This window comes from Ursus maritimus, unplaced genomic scaffold (genome assembly GCF_017311325.1).
Source record: "Ursus maritimus isolate PB19 unplaced genomic scaffold, ASM1731132v1 scaffold_2, whole genome shotgun sequence".
Lineage (NCBI taxonomy): Eukaryota > Metazoa > Chordata > Mammalia > Carnivora > Ursidae > Ursus > Ursus maritimus.
The window spans coordinates 74144341-74164024 of record NW_024424452.1 but is presented as its reverse complement, the minus strand read 5'-3'; the positions used below and the strand labels follow the sequence as shown (position 1 = coordinate 74164024).

Sequence of the window (19684 nt, the reverse complement as noted above, 5' to 3'; positions counted from 1 at the left end):
GATTTTTCAGAAGAAACCTTGTAGTCTAGGAGAGTATGGGATGATATACTCAAGGTGCTGAAAGGGGAAAAAAAAACCCTCTGCCAACAAAGAATAGTATATTATACTCAGCAAAGCTTTTCTTCAGAAGTGAAGAGATTTCTTCAGAAGTGAAGAGACAGTCCAAGACAAAGAAAAGCTGAGGGAGTTCAACATCACTAGGGCTGCTTTACAAGAAATGCTGAAGAGAATTCTTCAAGTTGAAATGAAAGGACACTAAGTAACATGAGAAATGAAAGTATAAAAGTTTCTGGTAAAGGTAAATATATAGTCAAATTCAGAATACTTTAATAACGCTGTAATGGTGGTACATAATGACTTCTAACTCAAGTTAAAATTTTTTTAAAACATTAAAATAGAAGTCTAAAGACAAAAGTATTAAAATCACCAGGCTAAAATACTTTGTAAATGGATATACAACATAAAAAGATGTAAAGTGTGACATCAATAGCACAAATTGGGAGGGAGTAGTAATAGTGTAGAAATTTTTATGCAATTGAATTTCAGTTGTCATCACCTTAAAATAAACTGTTAGAACTATAAGATGTTTTATGTAAGCCTCATGGTAACCACAAAGCAAAAACTTCTACCTCTAGTAGATACACAAAAGATAAAAGAATAAAAACATCGACAAATAACAAGGCAAATAGCAACAGAGGAAGAAAGGAACAAAAGAACCACAAAAAAGTCAGAAAACAACAAAATAGCAATAGTAAGCCCTTACCTATCAATGCTTATTCTAAATGTAAATGGATTAAATTCTCCAATCAAAAGATAACAGAATAGCCAGATGGATAAAAAACTAAGATCTAGCAATGTACTGTCTACAAGGGACTCACTTTAGCTTTAAAGACATACATGGGTTAAAAGTAAAGGGATAAAAAAAAATTTTCCATGCAAATGGTAACCAAAGGAGAACAGGAATGGCTATACTTATATAAGACAAAATAGACTTTAAGTCAAACCGTCATAAGAGACAAGGTCACTATATGATAAAAGGGTTAATTTATCAAGAGGTTATAACAATTACAAATATATATGCCCCTAACATTGGACCACCTAAATATATGAAGTAGATATTACCAGAACTGAATGGAGAAATAGACAACAATACAATATTAGTGGGGGATTTAAATACCTCACTTTAAACAATAGGTAAATCATCCAGACATAAAATCAATAAGGAAATAGTGGAATTGAATAACACTATAGACCAAGTGGACCTAATAGACATGTAAAGAACAATCCATCCAACAGCGGCAGAGTACATATTCTTCTCAAGTGCACATGAAATATTCTCTAGGATGCATCATATGTTAGGCCACAAAATAAGTCTTAACAAAATCATATCAAGTGTCTTTTCTGATCACAGTGGTAAGAAACTAGAAATCAATAACAAAAAGGAAATTGGAAATTTCACAAATATTTGGAAATTAAATGCACTTTCCAGCATGGTCAAAAAGAAATCTAATGGGAAATCAAAAATATATCCTGAGACAAGTGAAAATGGAAACACAACATACAAAAACTTTGGAATACAGCAAAAACAGTTATGAGAGAAGTTTGTAGAAATAAATGCCTACATTAGAAAACAAAGAAAGTTCCCAAATAAACAACCTAGCTTTATACCTCAAGGAAGTAGGAGAGGGGAAAGAGCAAACTAAACCCAAAGTTAGCAGAAGGAATGAAATAAAGATTAGAGGAAAAATAAATGAGGTAGACATTGGAAAAACAATAGAAAAGATCAACATAACCATGAGCTGGTTTTTTGAAAAGATAAGTCAAACTGACAAAACTTTAGCTAAACTAACCAAGGAAAGAGAGGACTCAAATAGTTAAAATTATAACTGAAAGTGGAGACATTACAATTGATATCACAGAAATGCAAAGAATCCTGAGAGACTACTATAAACGATGATATGCTAACAGATTGGATAGTCTAGAATAAATGGATAATTTCCTAGAAATATACACCCTACCCAGACTGAATCATAAAGAAATAGAACATCCAAACAGACTTCTTACCAAGTAAGAAGATTGAATCAGTAATCAAAAATCTCCAAACAAAGAAAAGCCCAGAATTACATGGCTTCATAGGTTAATTATACCAAGCATTAACGAGCTAACACTTATCTTCAAATTCTTCCAAAATATTGAAGAGGAGGGAACACTTCCAAACTTATTTTACAAGGCCAGCATTATCCTCACGCCAAAGCCAGATAAGGACAATACGAGACAAGAAAATGACGGCCCAATATCCTTGTTGAACACGGATACAAAAATCCTCACCAAAATATTAGCAAACCAAATCCACAGCACATTAAAGTGATCATACACCGTGATCAAGTGAGATTATCCCTGGGATGCATGGATTTTTCAGCATGCACGAATCAATAAATGTGATATGCCACACCAACAAAATGAAGTATAAAAGTCATGATAGCAACCCAGGTGAGGCAGAAGAAGCAATTGACAAAATTCAACATCTTTTCATGATAAAAACTCTCAACAAGTTAGGTATAGAAGAAATGTACCTCAACATAATAAAGGCCATATGTGACAAACCCAAAGTTAACATCATACTCAAAGAAAGCTATTTCTCCAAGATCAGGAACAAGACAAGAGTGCCATTTTTAGTCAACATAGTGCTAGAAATCCCAGCCAGAATAATCAGGCCAGAAAAAGAAATAAACGACATCCAAATTGGTAAGGAAAAAGCAAAATTATCTCTCTTTGCAGAGGATATGATTTTATATATAGAAAACCCTTAAGACTCCACCAAAAATCTATTAGAACTAATGAAAGAATGTGGTAAATGGCAGGATATGAAATCAACATATAAAAATCAGCTGCACTTATTAAACTAACAACAATCTATCCAAAACAGAAATGAAGAAAACAATCCCATTTCAATAGAATTAAAAATAATAAAATGCTTAAGGAATAAATTTATCCAAGGCGGTGAAAGATCTAAGATCCAACCCCAAAAACTATAAGATATTTATGAAAGAAAATGAAGAAGAGACAACCAAATAGAAATATGCTCTATGTTAATGGATTGGAAGAATTAATTTTGTTAAAACGTTCAGATTAATCAAAGCTATCTACAGATTCAATACAATCCCTAACAAAATTCCAAAGGCATTTTTCATGAAAATAGAAAAAAACAATTCTAGATTCGTATGGAACCACAAAAGATCCTGAATAACCAAAACAATCTTGAACAAGAAGAGCAAAGCTGAAGGCTTTTTATTTCAAACTATATTACAAAGCTATAGCAATCAAACAGTGTAATAACGGCATAAAAACAGACACTTAGACCAAATAGAGAGCCCAGAAATAAACACATACATATATAGTCACTAATATTTGACAAGAGCACTAAAAATACACAATGGGAAAAATATAGTCTCTTCAATAATTAATGTTAGAAAAACTGGATATCCACATGCAAAAGAATGAAACTGGACCCTTAGCTTATAGCATACACAAAAATTAACTTAAAATAGATTAAATATTTAAATGTAAGACCTGAAACCATAAAACTTCTAGGAGAAAAGGTAGGAGGAAACCTCTTTGACATGTGTTTTCCCAATGATTTTTGGGGGTATAACACAAAAAGCACAGGCAACAAAAACAAAAATAAACAAGTGGGCCTACATCAAAATAAAAAGTTTCTGTGTAGCGAAAGAACTAATCAATAAAACAAAAAATAAATCTATGGAATGAGAGAAAATATTTGCAAACTCTATCTCCAATAAGGTGTTGAAACCTAAAATATATTTAAAAACTCGATGGGAAAAAAAAAAACAAACACCTGATTTTAAAATGGGGAAAGGCGGTGCCTGACTGGCTCAATCAGTGGAGCATGGGACTCTTGACCTTGGGGTTGTGAGTTCAAGCCCCATGTTGGGTGTAGAGAGTATTTAAAAATAAAAAATAATAAAACAAATTTTTTTTTAATGAGCAAAGGACCTAAACAGACATTTTTCTAAAGAAGATATACAAATGACAAATAGATATATGAAAAGATGTTCAACATCCCTAGTCATTAGGGAAATACAAATCATATCCACAATGAGGTCAGCACCTCATACCTGTGAGGACGGCTACTACAAAAAAGAGGTAACCAGGGCTGGTGAGGGTATGAAGAAAATGGAATTCTGTACACTGTTGGTGAGAATAGAAATTGGTACAGCTATTATGGAAAGTAGTAAGAAGTTGCCTCCAAAAATTAAAAATAGAACTACCATATGATCCAGCAATTTCCCTTCTGAATATATATCCAAAGGAAACGAAATCAATATCTTAAAGAGATATCTGCATTCCCGTGTCCATTGCAGCATTATTCACGATAGTTAAGAAATGGAAACAACATGAGTGTCTGTTGATGGATGAATGGATATAAAAAATATCACACACACACACACACACACACACACACACACACTATAGAATATTACTCAGCCTTAAAAAAGAAGGAAAGTCTGCCATTGAAAACAATGTGGTTGAACTTGCAGGACATCATGCTAAGACACATTCCAGACACAAACTGACAAATACTGCATGATCTCACTTATATGTGGACCTAATTAAGTAGTACGGTGACTGTACTTAACATTTTATACTTGAAATTTAAGACTGTAGATCTTAAGTGTTTTCACCACAAAAAAAGAAAATGGTAACTAGGTGAGGTGATGGAAGTGTTAATTAGCTTAATTGTGGTAATCACATATATACATACATAAATCATCATGTTGTACTTCTCAAATATATACAATTTTTATTTGCCAAAATCACCTCAATAAAGCTGGGAAAATGCAAAAACAAAAAGGGTGCCTTTGGTTAAAGGAGTGAGAGTATAAGAATATTAGTATCTGCAAGTCATATTTGCATATTTATGCATAAAGATGCTCTGGAATTATACATATGAAATTAATGCAAGTGAATATTTAGAAAACACAGAGAAGATCGGGGGTGGGGCTGATGGGAAAAAATGTGTGAGTGAGAGCTTTCTATTGTAATCAAAATCATTGGACTGTATTTGCTCTTCAAAAAATTTGAGAAAAAGAGCTAAAAAGGAACTTGCTCAAGATTATATAATAATAAATGATGGAACTGAGATATGATTCCAGGACTCTGGCAAGAGCGTGTGCTTTTTATTGTGCAAAATAAATGCAGAAAATGAGTAAATTCTATCATGGAACTTCTGTTTTTGCAAAACTAAGGCAATAAAGAGGACCAAGAGGAAAAGTGCTTGTTGTAATGGGGTAGCTACAGAGGATGGGTGGAGGCGGTGGCTTTTTAGTTGGCACTAGGATTGGGTGGATGGTAGAAGCGTGAGCCCAACAGCACAGAACTATGACTAATAAAGATAGTCAAAGCTTCCTGGTGTGGGAACGTAACTTGCAGAGATTGAGAAATACCTGGGAAGTCAATTAAGTTACCATAAATGAAGTGATAACAAAGACTTGAGAAAAATTTGCAATATGTCCTCCCCTTTTTTTTGGATAGACATTTTCCCAGGGACATCTAAGGTCTATGCTAGTGTCCAGAGTGACAGGAAGTTCTAAGTAGCTGTTTCTGACCATGCCCACAACTTTATCAGTGATGGAGGAGACAAAGGTTTCCAGTTGTCCAGCTAGAGAGCAGATACTGGGACTTTGCAAACCACATTAAGAATTTTTTTTTAAGAAAACTAGTATTTTAGCTAATCCAAGAGCAGAACTTCTAAGCACAAGGATTTCCTCATCCTGTGGGGCCTTTACTTGAGCAAATGGTTTAATTTTTTTTAAAAATTCATTTCACTTTAAGAAAATACAGATCTCTGCATTTGGATAATTTCTCAAACCAAATTGGAAAACATTATAAGAAGGTTGTCTACAAACAGTATCAAGATGAGTCTTTCACCAAACGTTTGGAGAATCCAAATATCAAAGAAGATGGGATCTTGGGCCCTATTATCAGAGCCCAGGTCAGAGACACACTCAAAGTAAGTAACAGAAATATAGAACAATGGGAGAAATTAAACAGGAAAGACTATAAGTACTGGTGATTTGTCTGTGTTAAAAAGAAAAATATGTTCATGTAGTTTTTAATTCAAATGCATCTTTAGTTTTTATGTAGTATTTGCTCTGATTTATAGCCTACCTCATAATACAAAGAATCGGAGACAATTTATCAAATTATAAATGAATAAAACAAAGAGCCATTATAATTGAGGTGAAGGATAATATGGGGACAAAGAAAATAAAGCCATGGACAAGTATAATGAAACACATGCTCTATGCTCCTATAAGTTGCCCACAAATTTTGTCCAAAGCTTTCTAACATCTGAGTAAAATATGTCAGGGCAAGATTCACAGTAGTCATAAAGAAAACTAATTTCCCTTGATACTGAGACCAATTTCTCCCACGGATCCTTAAGAAGAAGAAGCGGTATAATACAGTGGTTGTAATCCTTGATAGAATTCCTACAATTGGTATAATAATTAAGTTGCTGGGGCACCTGGGTGGCTCAGTCAGTTAAGCGTGTGATGCTTGATTTTGGCTCAGGTCATGATTTCAGGGTCCTGAGATGGAGCCTGCATCGGTCTCCATGCTCAGCAGCGAGTCTGCTTGAGATTCTCTCTCTCCCTCTGCCCTTCCCACACATGCATGCACTGTCTCTCTCAAATAAATAAATCTTAAAGGAATGAATGAATGAATGAATGAATGAATGAATAAGTCACATAGCTTTGTAAAACAATGTTTGTCATTATAGCTGAGAACATAACAGTAAATACAGTTGAGTATAAACAAGTCATCATTGTGCTCTGGGTATGCAGTTCTCCCATGATTGGTCTCTGATGAAGGTAAATTTAGATATTATTCAAGAACACTGAATGTTCTTCAGACAGCTTTCCTTAAATATATGTCACATCATTGAGCTTTTGATAGGAAGTGGGCAGCAGAGAAATAAAGGTTGCCAACTTTGACAAGATTCTAGAATGCGGGTAATCTACAGATTAAAGGTGATCCAAACGCTTTGGCCCTCAACCAACAGAAGATAAGATTAAGGTTCTCCTTTAAAAATTAAGGAGCCTAACTAGGACTCCTGAGTAAATAATGCTCCTCCCTTCACCCCTTTGTGGGGGTGAACTAACATATCTGCACACAAGGACAATTGTGTTCATTTAAAAATAACAAAAGGATAGAAAGCAGCCTTTCTCTGTTCTTCTTTCCCTTCCCTCATTTCTGATTTCCCCCATCCCTTTTAGCAAGTGTGGATACACCTCGCTGGAAATTCAGGATCTGGCTATTTGTGTGTCCCTCAGAAGATGACACCAAGGACAGTGTCCTAGGAGATCTGCCAGGCTGGAGAAGGGGATCATGGTCTAAAGAGGAGAAGGAACAGATCTGAAGGCAGATGTGGTCCGAGCTGAGAGGAGAGGGGAAGGGGAACGGGAATCAGGTTGGAAAGAGTGATATATTGTGAGGAAGATGTCACTTCTAAGGGGAGACTTCTCTTTCCGTGTTCCACCTTACCACACACGCACCCTCCCGCAAGTGAACACGCGAAGCTAGCATCCTATGTTAATTCTCATGACTGACTTAAGTCCTGAAATAATGAATTTGAGTTAACTTTCTAGATCGTGTTCAAAAATATGGCCAGCCGTGTCTACAGCATTTACCCTCATGGAGTGACCTTCTCTCCTTACGAAGATGAAGTCAACTCTTCCTTCACGTCAGGTTTGAGTCGGAGTCTACTGAATGGAACTACTCACCCCTGAGAGACAGTCATATTTTCCTACCTGTCCTCTTTGCTCAGTGATATAACTTGTGCAGTCAGGTCGTATATAAGCAGGGTATCCTAAAAGTCAGAAACAAACCCTGGTCACTTCAAGGATTTTGTTTACAACCTGGTGCTTACCTAATACGTTGTTCTTTGTTGGTGCCATAGCGCCCTCTAGTGGAGCAATCTCTAATGGCGACATGTCATCCAGGGTTCTGTTAGATGGAGCTTAATAGGAAAAGAATATTCCTTTCCTAATACTAATTGGTTCTAATGAGAACTCCCTGTTTGTTTAATGTAATAATTTTGAAAATGAAACAATTTTGACTCTATTTTCTTTCAGACAATAACACCATGATCAGAGCAGTTCAACCAGGGGAAACCTATACTTATAAGTGGAACATCCTGGAGTCTGATGAACCCACAGAAAATGACGCCCAGTGCCTAACAAGACCATACTACAGTAATGTGGATATCACAAGGGACATTGCTTCTGGGTTGATCGGGCTACTTCTGATTTGTAAGAGCAGATCCCTGGATAAGCGAGGCATACAGGTATTCTGTCCACAAACTAAACTTTCAGAAATTCCAGGAACTTCTGGCTGGAACAGATTAGGTCTCTGTGCTACATAATGGGACTTCTCCTTCTAGAGAATAGAAAATATTATGTTATCTTCTTTAGAGCAAACGTGACCACCTTTATTCCTTTGCTTTGTACTGACCACATTTTCCCCTTTGTTGTCGTTTTCTTCTTACCTATTTTCATCTAGATTCTCCATCTAGAAGGCTTTTCTATAGTGTGACACCATATTTTGTTTTAGTTTGAAATTCCAGGTCTTCTGCTATGTGATCAGCAAGTCACTTAGCCTCTCTTAATTTCTTCCTTTTATCAAATGGGTAATAACCCTCCTAAAAAAAATTCTACAGGGTTGTTTTGGGGCTCAGCAAGATACCATCCAGTGAAAGTGTAAAGCTCTCTACCAATCCTTGTTATTTTCAGAGACCTGCACCAGGGAGAGATAAGAGAGATAATACTTTGAAGACATAGAATCTGGTGAAGTTGGACCAGGACAATGGTCCATCTCTAGTAACACTGAATTATAGAAAAAAAGTGAACAAAGATACGGATCTTCATTGGAGAATAATAGTCTCATATTATTAACTTAAAATTCCCCCACCAGGGTAAGCTATAATCAAAGTTTATCCTAAGGTATATACAATAAATAGATGCCTAGAAAAATCAGAAATCGACATTTGTTAGACCTTAATTTATTGAGCTAGGAAAGGAAATGGATAGGGATACGTAGAAAGCTTTCCTATTGCAACCTTCTGTTTTATCCTTTGCAACTATTTGGAGCATGTCTAGTGAATCATTCAGGTTGAAAGGTGTCCACTTACAGAAATAAAACACAATTACAGCTCCCACAAGAAGATGGAATTTTTCTATTAGAATGTTTTAGTCTCTGAATTTTCTGATCTGCTCTGTCTTTCTTTGCATATTCCCTTTGGCTCTAACAAGGGCTTTGTACAAAATGGGCTCTCATAAATGCCTGAATTTGTGGAGGCAGTGGCCCCAAGACTGTGCCTCTTTGGTTTCTGAGAAGAGCTCAGTGTTGTGGGTCATCCACTGGAACATTAATCACTGAACACAGCACTTTTACCCTCCAGAGGGCCGCAGACATTGAGCAGCAGGCCGTGTTTGCTGTGTTTGATGAGAACAAGAGCTGGTACATTGAGGACAATATCAACAAGTTCTGTGAAAATCCTGATAAGGTGAAACGTGATGACCCCAAGTTTTATGAATCGAACATCATGAGCAGTAAGTCAAATCACTGTTTTTGTCCATCAGTTTGTCACTTCTGTGCTTAAAGTATGACTGTGCATAAAGGCCGAGACATGGATTAGAATCCACTCACCTCTTATCCTCACTCGTAATCCAGAGATTTGGTGATGAAGTTACTGGGGGACACGCTAGCAACCTTTTTACGGCAAGAGGCCAAAAGCTTGTTCTCCTTAGGAAGTCTTCTTGGTCTCGTGCTCCGGATGTGCATGGACGTAGATGGCGCCCGCTCTGAGGAGCTCCACTCTGGAGGAACAGGGCGAGGGGTGGGAGTGTTGAGGAAAGGGGCTACAGGCCTTGGTCAGTGGTGTATGGGGATTTTCGACTGGGTGCAAGGGGCACAGTCTTCACGGCCAGGGCAGAAACAAGGTAAGGTATCCAATGCTGGATGGTCACATCAAACAGGGGCAGAATGCATATGGCGAACCAAGAATCTTAAAAAGCCAATTCACGAAGAGGTTTGAAGTGAGCAACAAGGAGTTCAGAACAGAAGGAATTCCCCCAGCCAAAGTTCAGGCATTTGCTGCGGTTTTCAATTTCAGCACCTAAAGCCACTGCTATGAGAAGTCTAAGAGAAATTTCACCAAGCCACTTAGAAGCAAACTTTGCCACAGTGGCAGGGTCCCCACCACTGTTCCTTAGCGTCAAGAGCCATCATGATCGCCTTCTCTGATAGGCAATCATAGATATGAGGATGACTTCTCCATGGTCTATTCATATAGTTTCAGATGAATTATTGGAATTCTCAGAACTGGCAGGTGTCCTGAAAATAATTCCAAACACGGAGTGTCTCAGCTTTCTTTGCATAATTTCATTTTTGGCAGTGAGTCTGTCATCATTTTGGGCTAGTGCTATCCAATAGAGATTATGTATGAGCCACAAATATAATTTAAAATGTTCTAGTAGCCGTATGAAAGATTAAAGAGAAATATATCCCAAATATTATCATTTCAACATATAGCCAATATAAAAATTGACGAGGTTTGCTTTCTTTATTTCATACTAGGTCTCTGAAATCTGGTGTGTATTTCACACTTACGGCACATCTCAATCCAGGTTACATTTCAAGTGCTCAACAGCCACTTGTAGTTAGTGGCCACTGTGTTAGACAGTACAGCTATAGACCGTTTAGAAGAGCCTCCTGAATGAAATGCAAACCAAAAACATATTATATCAGTTATTTAGTAAATATTTAAGCGCTCACTAGTGCCAGGCACCGTACTAGTATCAGAGCTAGAATGTAACGCAGGCAGCGGTCGGCCCTGTCCTCATAGAAATCAAATGTGTGATTTTATTATCATGCTTAGAACCTAAGTAAGTAAAGATACTGTCTAAAGCTGTGCCCCTTGGAAAGATACTCAATACTTGAATAAAAATTATAGATTATCTCAATGTTAAAAGGGAGCAATAAAAATTGCAAAATGTGCTAAAGATGAATTTAGGGACATTACTTTCAGGGACATTACTTCTTATTCACCAACGAATGTGTCAGGATGAATTTCTTATACTATGCTTCTCTTCCAGGGAGAATATTGTAAGTTGAGGTTTAGACTCTCCTTAAAAGCGGAACGTGGAAAATAAAGCATTTGACACTTGACGAATGAATAGGTCAACGTGAATGAAAGGCTTTGTCTTTCTCCTGATATTTCTCCCTTGGCTAAATTAGGAAAATAAGTTCTCATTTGGGAAGTGTGAGTTGTTCTAGTCACATGGCAGATAGACCTGGTGAAGCTTATCATATAATTACTGCTTTGACACAACGCAATTAATATTGGGACATTCATCTCAGGTATAATTAGACACGTGCCCTTTTGTTGGCAGAGGCTTGCATGTTAACAGATTTTACTCTTTCAGCGATCAATGGCTACGTGCCGGAGAGTATACCCACACTCGGATTCTGCTTTGATGACACTGTCCAGTGGCACTTCTGCAGTGTGGGGACCCAGGATGATATTTTGACCATTCACTTCACTGGGCACTCATTCATCTATGGAAAGAGACATGAGGACACCTTGACCCTCTTCCCCATGCGTGGGGAATCTGTGACCGTCACAATGGATAATGTTGGTAAGAGCCTAGACTCTTGGAGAGGAACCTCTGATCTATAAAGGTCTGCTGCAGCTTCCCAAACTACCACAATTCCTGAGTTTATCTTTCTGACCCCATACAGGCTTTCCTTTCAATACTTCTCGTGATTTCTGTTTGGGATATTAGTTAATTAAATGGGTCTAGTCCCTTAATGTGGGTTCCATTTATCCTTCTCTGGGCTACGTGAGAAGTAAAGACAAAACAGCAAAAAGATAAGGTATGACTTTGAGGGGGAAGCATGAACATTCAGCCACAAAAGTGCATTTCTTTTATCGAAACGGCCTTTTCCATTTTTAAAGCTAGCCATGCCACTGTGGGTTAGTTAGCGATCATCAGATACAGTGCCTTGGAGGCTGGCCTCAGAGACAGTAGTGGGAAGCATGGAAAGCACGTGGGCTTTGGAGTTCCTCAGATGTGCTCTGGAACTCTGTGTAACCTTGGGCATGTTACTCAACCTCACTGAGCTTCCGTGTATTCATCTCAAAACCAAAATCACACCTTACAGGGTTGCTTTGACCCTTAATTGTCATCTATACCAAGTGCCTAGCACCCAGCCGACACTCAACAAGTGATAACTGTTGCAGACTCCCCAGGAAATCTGTACGCCAGAAGGTAATACCATTTCAAAGAGATTCAAAATTGCCCTGGGCCCACCTGAATCATTTACTGCTTAGAAATATCTAGAAATATCTAGATGTCTCTTACATCATCCTCCCCCTCACTCCAATTTTCAAACAAGATGTGCAGCCAACAAGATGTTTATGATAGTCAAAGCCCACTTTATTCTTAATTCATCCCTTTTTAAATATTTTAAATATATTCTAAAATAGTGACTCTTAAACTATCTGTCCTAAGAGTTTTCTCCCTAATCTCCACTGACCAATACTTTCAGTCTATATTCTGTTATATGAGATAAGTGTACTGATCACGTGCTTGGATGCATGGCAATGTCAAATTGCTGAACAGTTTTCTAAACACCTGACACCCAGGTTCTCTCCTTGTGTCACCATCGACCATGATCAACAGTTCCCAGATCAGCAGTGACCCACAGACCACACTTGTTATCCCTGATGGAAGTTCATTGAAAATTATCGGCCACAATGGATCCTAGGGTTTCTACATCTTTTCCTGGGCTTAGAGCTTTCTGTTTCCTCTGTCTCTCTTCTATAGGAACTTGGATGTTAACTACAATAAATTCCAACCCAAGAAACAAAAACCTAAGGCTGAGATTCAGGGATGTTAAGTGTATCCGGGATGATTATGAAGACTCATATGAGATTATATATGAACCTTCAGCACCAACAGTCATGACTACACGGAAGATGCGAGACTCTTCAGAAAACAGGGATGAAGAGCGTGATGCGGACTATGATTACCAGAACAACCTGGCTTCGTGGTTAGGAATTAGGTCATTCAGAAATTCATCACGGAATCAGGAGGAAGATGAGTTTAATCTTACTGCCCTGGCTCTGGAGAACAATTCTGAATTCATTCCTCCAAGTACCGATACAGCTGCCAGTTCAAATTCTTCTTCCCTGAGTAACATTAGCAGGCTTATTGTCTATAACTTTGCAAAACGTCAGAAAACTCTTCCTCACCCAGCAGGCACCACAGCTGATCCCCCTCTGGGACCCATTGGCTTAGACAAGAACTCAGCTCTCAACAGTTCGACAGCAGAGCATTCCAGCCCTTATTCTGAAGACTTGATGGAGGACACTCTACAGTCAGGTATCACAGGAGTAAGCCTACTTCCACTTGATGCAGAAGGATTCCGGAGTCAAGAACATGCTAAGCATAAGGAATCCAAGGAAGAAAGAGAGCACACAGCAAAGCACAAGTTCTCCCAGGTGGGATTTTCAGCACATAAAACTGGGAGACATTCAAGCCAAGGCAACTCTTCTCCTTCCAGAAGGGGACCCTGGGAAGACCTTCCCAATGATCTGTTCCTCTTAAAACAAAAGAATCCATCCAAGATTTTGAATGGGAAATGGCATGTGGTGTCTGAGAAAGGTAGTTATGAAATAGTCCCAGATGCTGATGAAGACATGGCTGTTGACAAGGTGCTGGACAGCCCCCAGAATGCCTCAAGGACTTGGGCAGAAAACATCCCTCTCACAGACAAGCACAGAAAGCTGAGTGGCCACCCAAAATTTTCTGGAATTAGAAATAAATCTCTACAAGTGAAACAGGATGGAGGCAACAGTGGATTGAAGAAAATCCCTTTTTTCATTAAAACACGAAAAAAGAAAAAAGAAGAGAAGCTTGCACACCATACTGCTCTATCTCCGAGGGGCTTCCACCCTCTAAGAGGAAAGGGCAATACCACATTTTCAGACAGGAGATTTGATCATTCATTGTTACCCCATAAATCCGGTGAAACATCTTTTCCCACAGACCTCAATCAGACATTCCCCTCTGTGAATCTTAGCCTGTTAGCCTCACTTCTTGACCATAATCACAATCCCCCAAATGACACCAGTCAGACAAGCTCCCCTTTAGATCGTTATCAGACAATACCCCCAGAAGAACACTATCAAACTTTCCCTATTCAAGACTCCGATCAAATGCACCCTACTACAGACTCTAGCCACACATCTCCCCCAGAGCCTGGCCAGATGCTCGACTATGACCTAAGAAACAAGCCATTCCCTACTGATGTTGGTCAAATGTTCCCTTCCTTGGAACTTGAAGCCTGGCAGGCAACCATCTCTGCAGGTCTCAGTCAACCAGCCCTTTCCCCTGATCTTGACCATACAACCCTTTCTCCAGACCTCAGCCAGACAGCCCTGTCCCCAGACCTCAGGGAGACAAACTTTTCCCCAGACCTCGACCATACAACTTTTTCTCTAGACCTTGACCAGACATTTTCTCCAGACCTTGACCAGACAACACTTCCCCCAGACCTCGGCCGGACAACCTTTTCTCCAGACCTTGACCAGACAACCTTTTCTCCAGACCTCATCCAGACAACCTTTTTTCCAGACTTTGACCAGACAACCTTTTCTCCAGACCTTGACCAGACAACATTTTCTCCAGACTTTGACCAGACAACATTTTCTCCAGACCTTGACCAGACAACCCTTTACCCAGACCTCGACCAGAGAACCTTTTCTCCAGACCTTGACCAGACAACCTTTTCTCCAGACCTTGACCAGACAACCTTTTCTCCAGACCTTGACCAGACAACCTTTTCTCCAGACTTTGACCAGACAACATTTTCTCCAGACCTTGACCAGACAACATTTTCTCCAGACTTTGACCAGACAACATTTTCTCCAGAACTTGACCAGACAACCTTTTCTCTAGACTTTGACCAGACAAACTTTTCTCCAGACTTTGACCAGACAACCTTTTCTCCGGACCTTGACCAGACAACCCTTTCCCCAGACCTTGACCAGACAACCTTTTCTCCAGACCTTGACCAGACAACCTTTTCTCCAGACCTTGACCAGACAACCCTTTCCCCAGACCTTGACCAGACAACCTTTTCTCCAGACCTTGACCAGACAACACTTTCCCCAGACCTTGGCCAGACAAGCTTTTCTCCAGACCTTGACCAGACAACCCTTTCCCCAGACCTTGACCAGACAACCTTTTCTCCAGACCTTGACCAGACAACCTTTTCTCCAGACCTTGACCAGACAACACTTTCCCCAGACCTTGGCCAGACAAGCTTTTCTCCAGACCTTGACCAGACAACCTTTTCTCCAGACCTTGACCAGACAACCTTTTCTCCGGACCTTGACCAGACAACCTTTTCTCCAGACCTTGACCAGGTGACCTTTTCTCCAGACCTTGACCAGACAACACTTTCCCCAGACCTCGACCAGAGTACCTTTTCTCTGGACCTTGACCAGACAACCTTTTCTCCAGACCTTGACCAGACAACCTTTTCTCCAGAGTTTGACCAGACAACCTTTTCTCCAGAACTTGACCAGACAACCTTTTCTCCAGACGTCGACCAGACAACCTTTTCTCCGGACCTTGACCAGACAGCCCTTTCCCCAGACCTTGACCAGACAACGTTTTCTCCAGACCTTGACCAGACAACCTTTTCTCCAGACCTTGACCAGACAACACTTTCCCCAGACCTTGGCCAGACAAGCTTTTCTCCAGACTTTGACCAGACAACCTTTTCTCCGGACCTTGACCAAACAACCTTTTCTCTGGACCTTGACCAGACAACCTTTTCTCCAGACCTTGGCCAGACAACCTTTTCTCCAGACCTTGGCCAGACAACCTTTTCTCCAGACCTTGACCAGACAACCCTTTCCCCAGACCTCAGCCAGGAGACTCTCTCATCAGACATCAGCCAGACAACCCTTTCTTTAGATCTCGATCAGATGCTCCCTTCCCCAGACCTCAGTCAGGCAACTGTCTCTCCAGACATTAGTCAAATGTCCTTTCCTCCTGATCTAGAGACATTACTTCCTCTAGACCTTGATCAGACATCCTACACCTCTGAATCTAGTCAGTCATTTCTTCTTCCAGAATTTGGTCAGACTTTCCCTTATCCAGACCTTGGTCAGGTGCCATCTCTCCCACCGTCTCCTACCCTAAATAACACTTTTATGCCAAGAGAACTTAACCCACCAGTGATAGTAGGCCTCAGTGCAAATGATGGAGATTATATTGAGATTATTCCCAGGCAGAAGGAAGAGAGCAGTGAAGAATACACTGCTGAAATTGATTACGTGGCCTATGATAACCCTTACCAAACTGACACTAGGACAGACATTAACTCCTCCAGAAATCCTGACAACATTGCAGCATGGTACCTCCGCAGCAACAATGGAAACAGAAAGTATTATTACATTGCTGCTGAAGAAGTATCCTGGGATTATTCAAAATTTGCTCAAAGGTTTGGCCAAATTTTCTCCTTTTATACTCTCATGTTTCCACTACTGCTAAAAAGATTGCTACAGTCCAAGGAAATAATTCTGGGCAAATCATACTAAGTGTAATTTAGGTCCCCTATTGCAACTTGTTCTATACGATTTCCTTTGTCAATTCCAAGGTTAGCTTCTCTACATTAGGTGACATTTGGATAATATAAGAACAATCAGTATAAGAAGTCTATGATATTCTATAGTTAAAGAAGCTCCCTCCTCTCTCTCCGGCTTTCAGCACACATGTTCCTACCCCCTCTCCTTGCTTCAGTGCAGAGCCTAACCTATCCGTAGCTATCTGCAGATAGCTACGGATATCAACATGTTTTCATTGAAGTTGGCTTCAAATCCAAATTTGTGATGTAGAAATCTCCTCTTGCATTTGGGCACCAAAAATATTTGTAAATTGTTTACTGAGCAATGTAAAGCATACAGCATCTTGGTGATGTTTGATTCAAATTACATGAGATTCCAGTAGCAGGGGCCAAGGATATAAGTCAGTTTAGAAACAAAAAGCAAGTTTATGCCTTCTACTGAGGCAGTCGTTCAATGATTTACCTTGATTTAAACTTGAATTGTAACTTGGCTTATAGAATCACTCATTTAATAACTCTTTAATGAGTGCTTGTTCTCTCCTAAGCATTGTGCTAAGTGTTGAGACTCTAAAAGAGAATATAATCATTCATGACTCCTTCCCTCATGGAACTTGTGTCTAGTTGGGCAGGTGGATACAAATTAAATGCTCACATAAATAAGTGTAAAATATAACCAGCTAAAGACCGAGAAGAAAAGGTAGATACATGGGGATATGAGACTTGAGGAATCTGACCCTGAAGAAGTGGCATTTGAGCTGGAGGAACAGAAGTGACCTAGGCAGGAAGTGGAGAGGGGAGAACATTCTAGACAGAGAGAAGAGCATGATGAGGCCCTATGGAAGGAGGAAGCCCTGAAGCCTGTAGTTGGAGCTCAAGAAGAGGGTGAGTGTTAAGAAAACATTTGGCGAGCTCTGCAAAGACCAGATGCCACCAGGTTTTGCAGGCCATGGGAAGAATTTTGGTGTTTATCCAAAGAGCAATGAGACACTTCAAAAGTTTCAGCCATTCTTTGTTTCCTGGAATATGTCAGTTCCTTTCCTGAACCTTGTTACTTTCATTTTGTAAATGAAGTGTTACACCAAATGGCCCCCAAGATCCTCTTCAGATTTAACATTTCAGGGTTCCAGCCACTCTTCAACCATAGAGTTGAAGGGGTTCATGCAATTTTATAAGTGGCCTAACTTAGAACAGAGAGTTTCTAAGCGATCCATAGACATTTTTAAAAGAGTTTTCAATTTGATTCTGCTTAAGGATGGAATGTCATAATGGGCTGGACTCTGTATTCTGGGAAGAGACAGAAGAGAGGGAGGAACAAGGGGCAAGGCTTAGTCAGCTATAGATTCTCAGGGACACAGCATGGTGACCATGTTTAAACGGTCTAACTATAGTACACAGCTTTTGCAAAAGCTAATAGTTACACTAAAAATTACTAAAAAAGAAAGTGTAATTAGAGTAAGCAAACACAATGCATGGTACGGCTTACAGAAATTATTTCATTAATCAGATGCCTGGCATTTCCATATTAGAACTCTTTTCATTTAAAACACATTTGGGGGGGCACCTGGGTGGCTCACTTGGTTAAGCTTCCAACTCTTGATTTCAGCTCAGGTCGTGACCTCAGGGTTGTGAGATTGAGACCATGTCGGGCTCCATGCTGGGCGTGGAACCTGCTTAAGATTCTCTCTCTCCCTTTCCCTCTGCTCTTCCTCCCACCGCCCCCAAATAATAAAAAAACACATCTTTCCATGACTTCCTATTTAAGTGTACCACCCATTGCTATGAGAATAAATAGTTTATCTAGGGATTTCTAAGAGAGGCCCTGAAGGAGTAAGATTAAGGGCCTTTCCAAAGTGGAAAGGGATGAAACCAGTTCCTTCAAAATCTTATGTACCATTCCAGATATGCACCCATGTTTATGGCCGTCAGAGTTGCTTTGCTTGTCCCTCATTAGTTCTGTGAAACTATGTTATGCTTAGGGTCTGGAAGGATGGGGTCAGTAGGGTAAGAACACTGGAAGGAAGGTGGAATGGGATTCTGGTGGGTGAGCTTTTGGCCTGTTTCTGTAGGCTTGGGAAATTTAGGAATCAGTGAGAAAATATGATGTGAGCTGGCCCCGGACTGAGCTGGTGAACCGTACAAGGAATAATGGGATGTAAAAAAAAAAAAAAAAGCAAATGTGAGAAGAATGGCTACTTTCAGAGTATAAAACTCCCAGCCATCTCGTGGCCTTCACAAGGGTGACCATTGTCACCTGACAGCCCCAAGCCCTGGCACTATCCAGTTACATGGCTTTGTCTGCCTCTGATATTAAAATCTGCTCTGTGAATATATGATTATATTTGTTCATTTATTAATGCATTAAACAAAAATCTGTCAAGCGCCTACTATGCGCCAGATAACTTGCTAGGTACTAGAAATGAAAGAATGAGCAAACTAGGCATGATCCCTGACCTCATGGGGCTTTCACTCTAGTATCAGTGTCAGATTTTAATAGATTTTAATCTCACAAATAAATGACATATAACTTACTATATATATATTAGAGAAATATAACACTACAGGAATATGCTATATATACTGTAGCCATACTATGGAAACTCAAGGAACGATACAGGCTTATAGGAGGACTTACCTAAGAAATGATATGTGAGCTGGGATCTGAAGGATATTTACTGGCTTAAGTTTTTATTCATTTATATTTTCATTCATTTGTTCCTCAAGTACTGATTAAATATCCATAATACCCATACTCAGAAACAGGGATAATTCCCCCAATTCTTTGAATGGTCTTTCATTTGTTCTTTTAAACAAATACTATCTTTATTGTTATTTCAGCGAAGACATTGATGATATCCCAGAGAACACCATATACAAGAAAGTAGTCTTTCGAAAGTACCTCGATAGCACTTTCACCAAACGTGATCCCTTGGGGGAGTACGAAGAGCATCTCGGCATTCTT

At 39.5% G+C, this 19684-nt stretch overlaps 1 protein-coding gene across 1 annotated transcript in view; it reads left to right on the top strand.

Annotated features, from left to right (window-relative positions):
* F5 (coagulation factor V) overlaps window positions 1–19684 on the top strand; it is a 69996-nt gene that overhangs the window by 32569 nt on the left and 17743 nt on the right. The window contains 7 exon segments of the mRNA XM_040636190.1: window positions 5854–6031; window positions 7671–7770; window positions 8157–8368; window positions 9482–9632; window positions 11508–11720; window positions 12912–16602; window positions 19561–19684. The exon segment at window positions 19561–19684 is cut by the window's right edge and continues 3 nt beyond it. Of these exon segments, the coding sequence (XP_040492124.1) occupies window positions 5854–6031; window positions 7671–7770; window positions 8157–8368; window positions 9482–9632; window positions 11508–11720; window positions 12912–16602; window positions 19561–19684 (4669 nt within the window).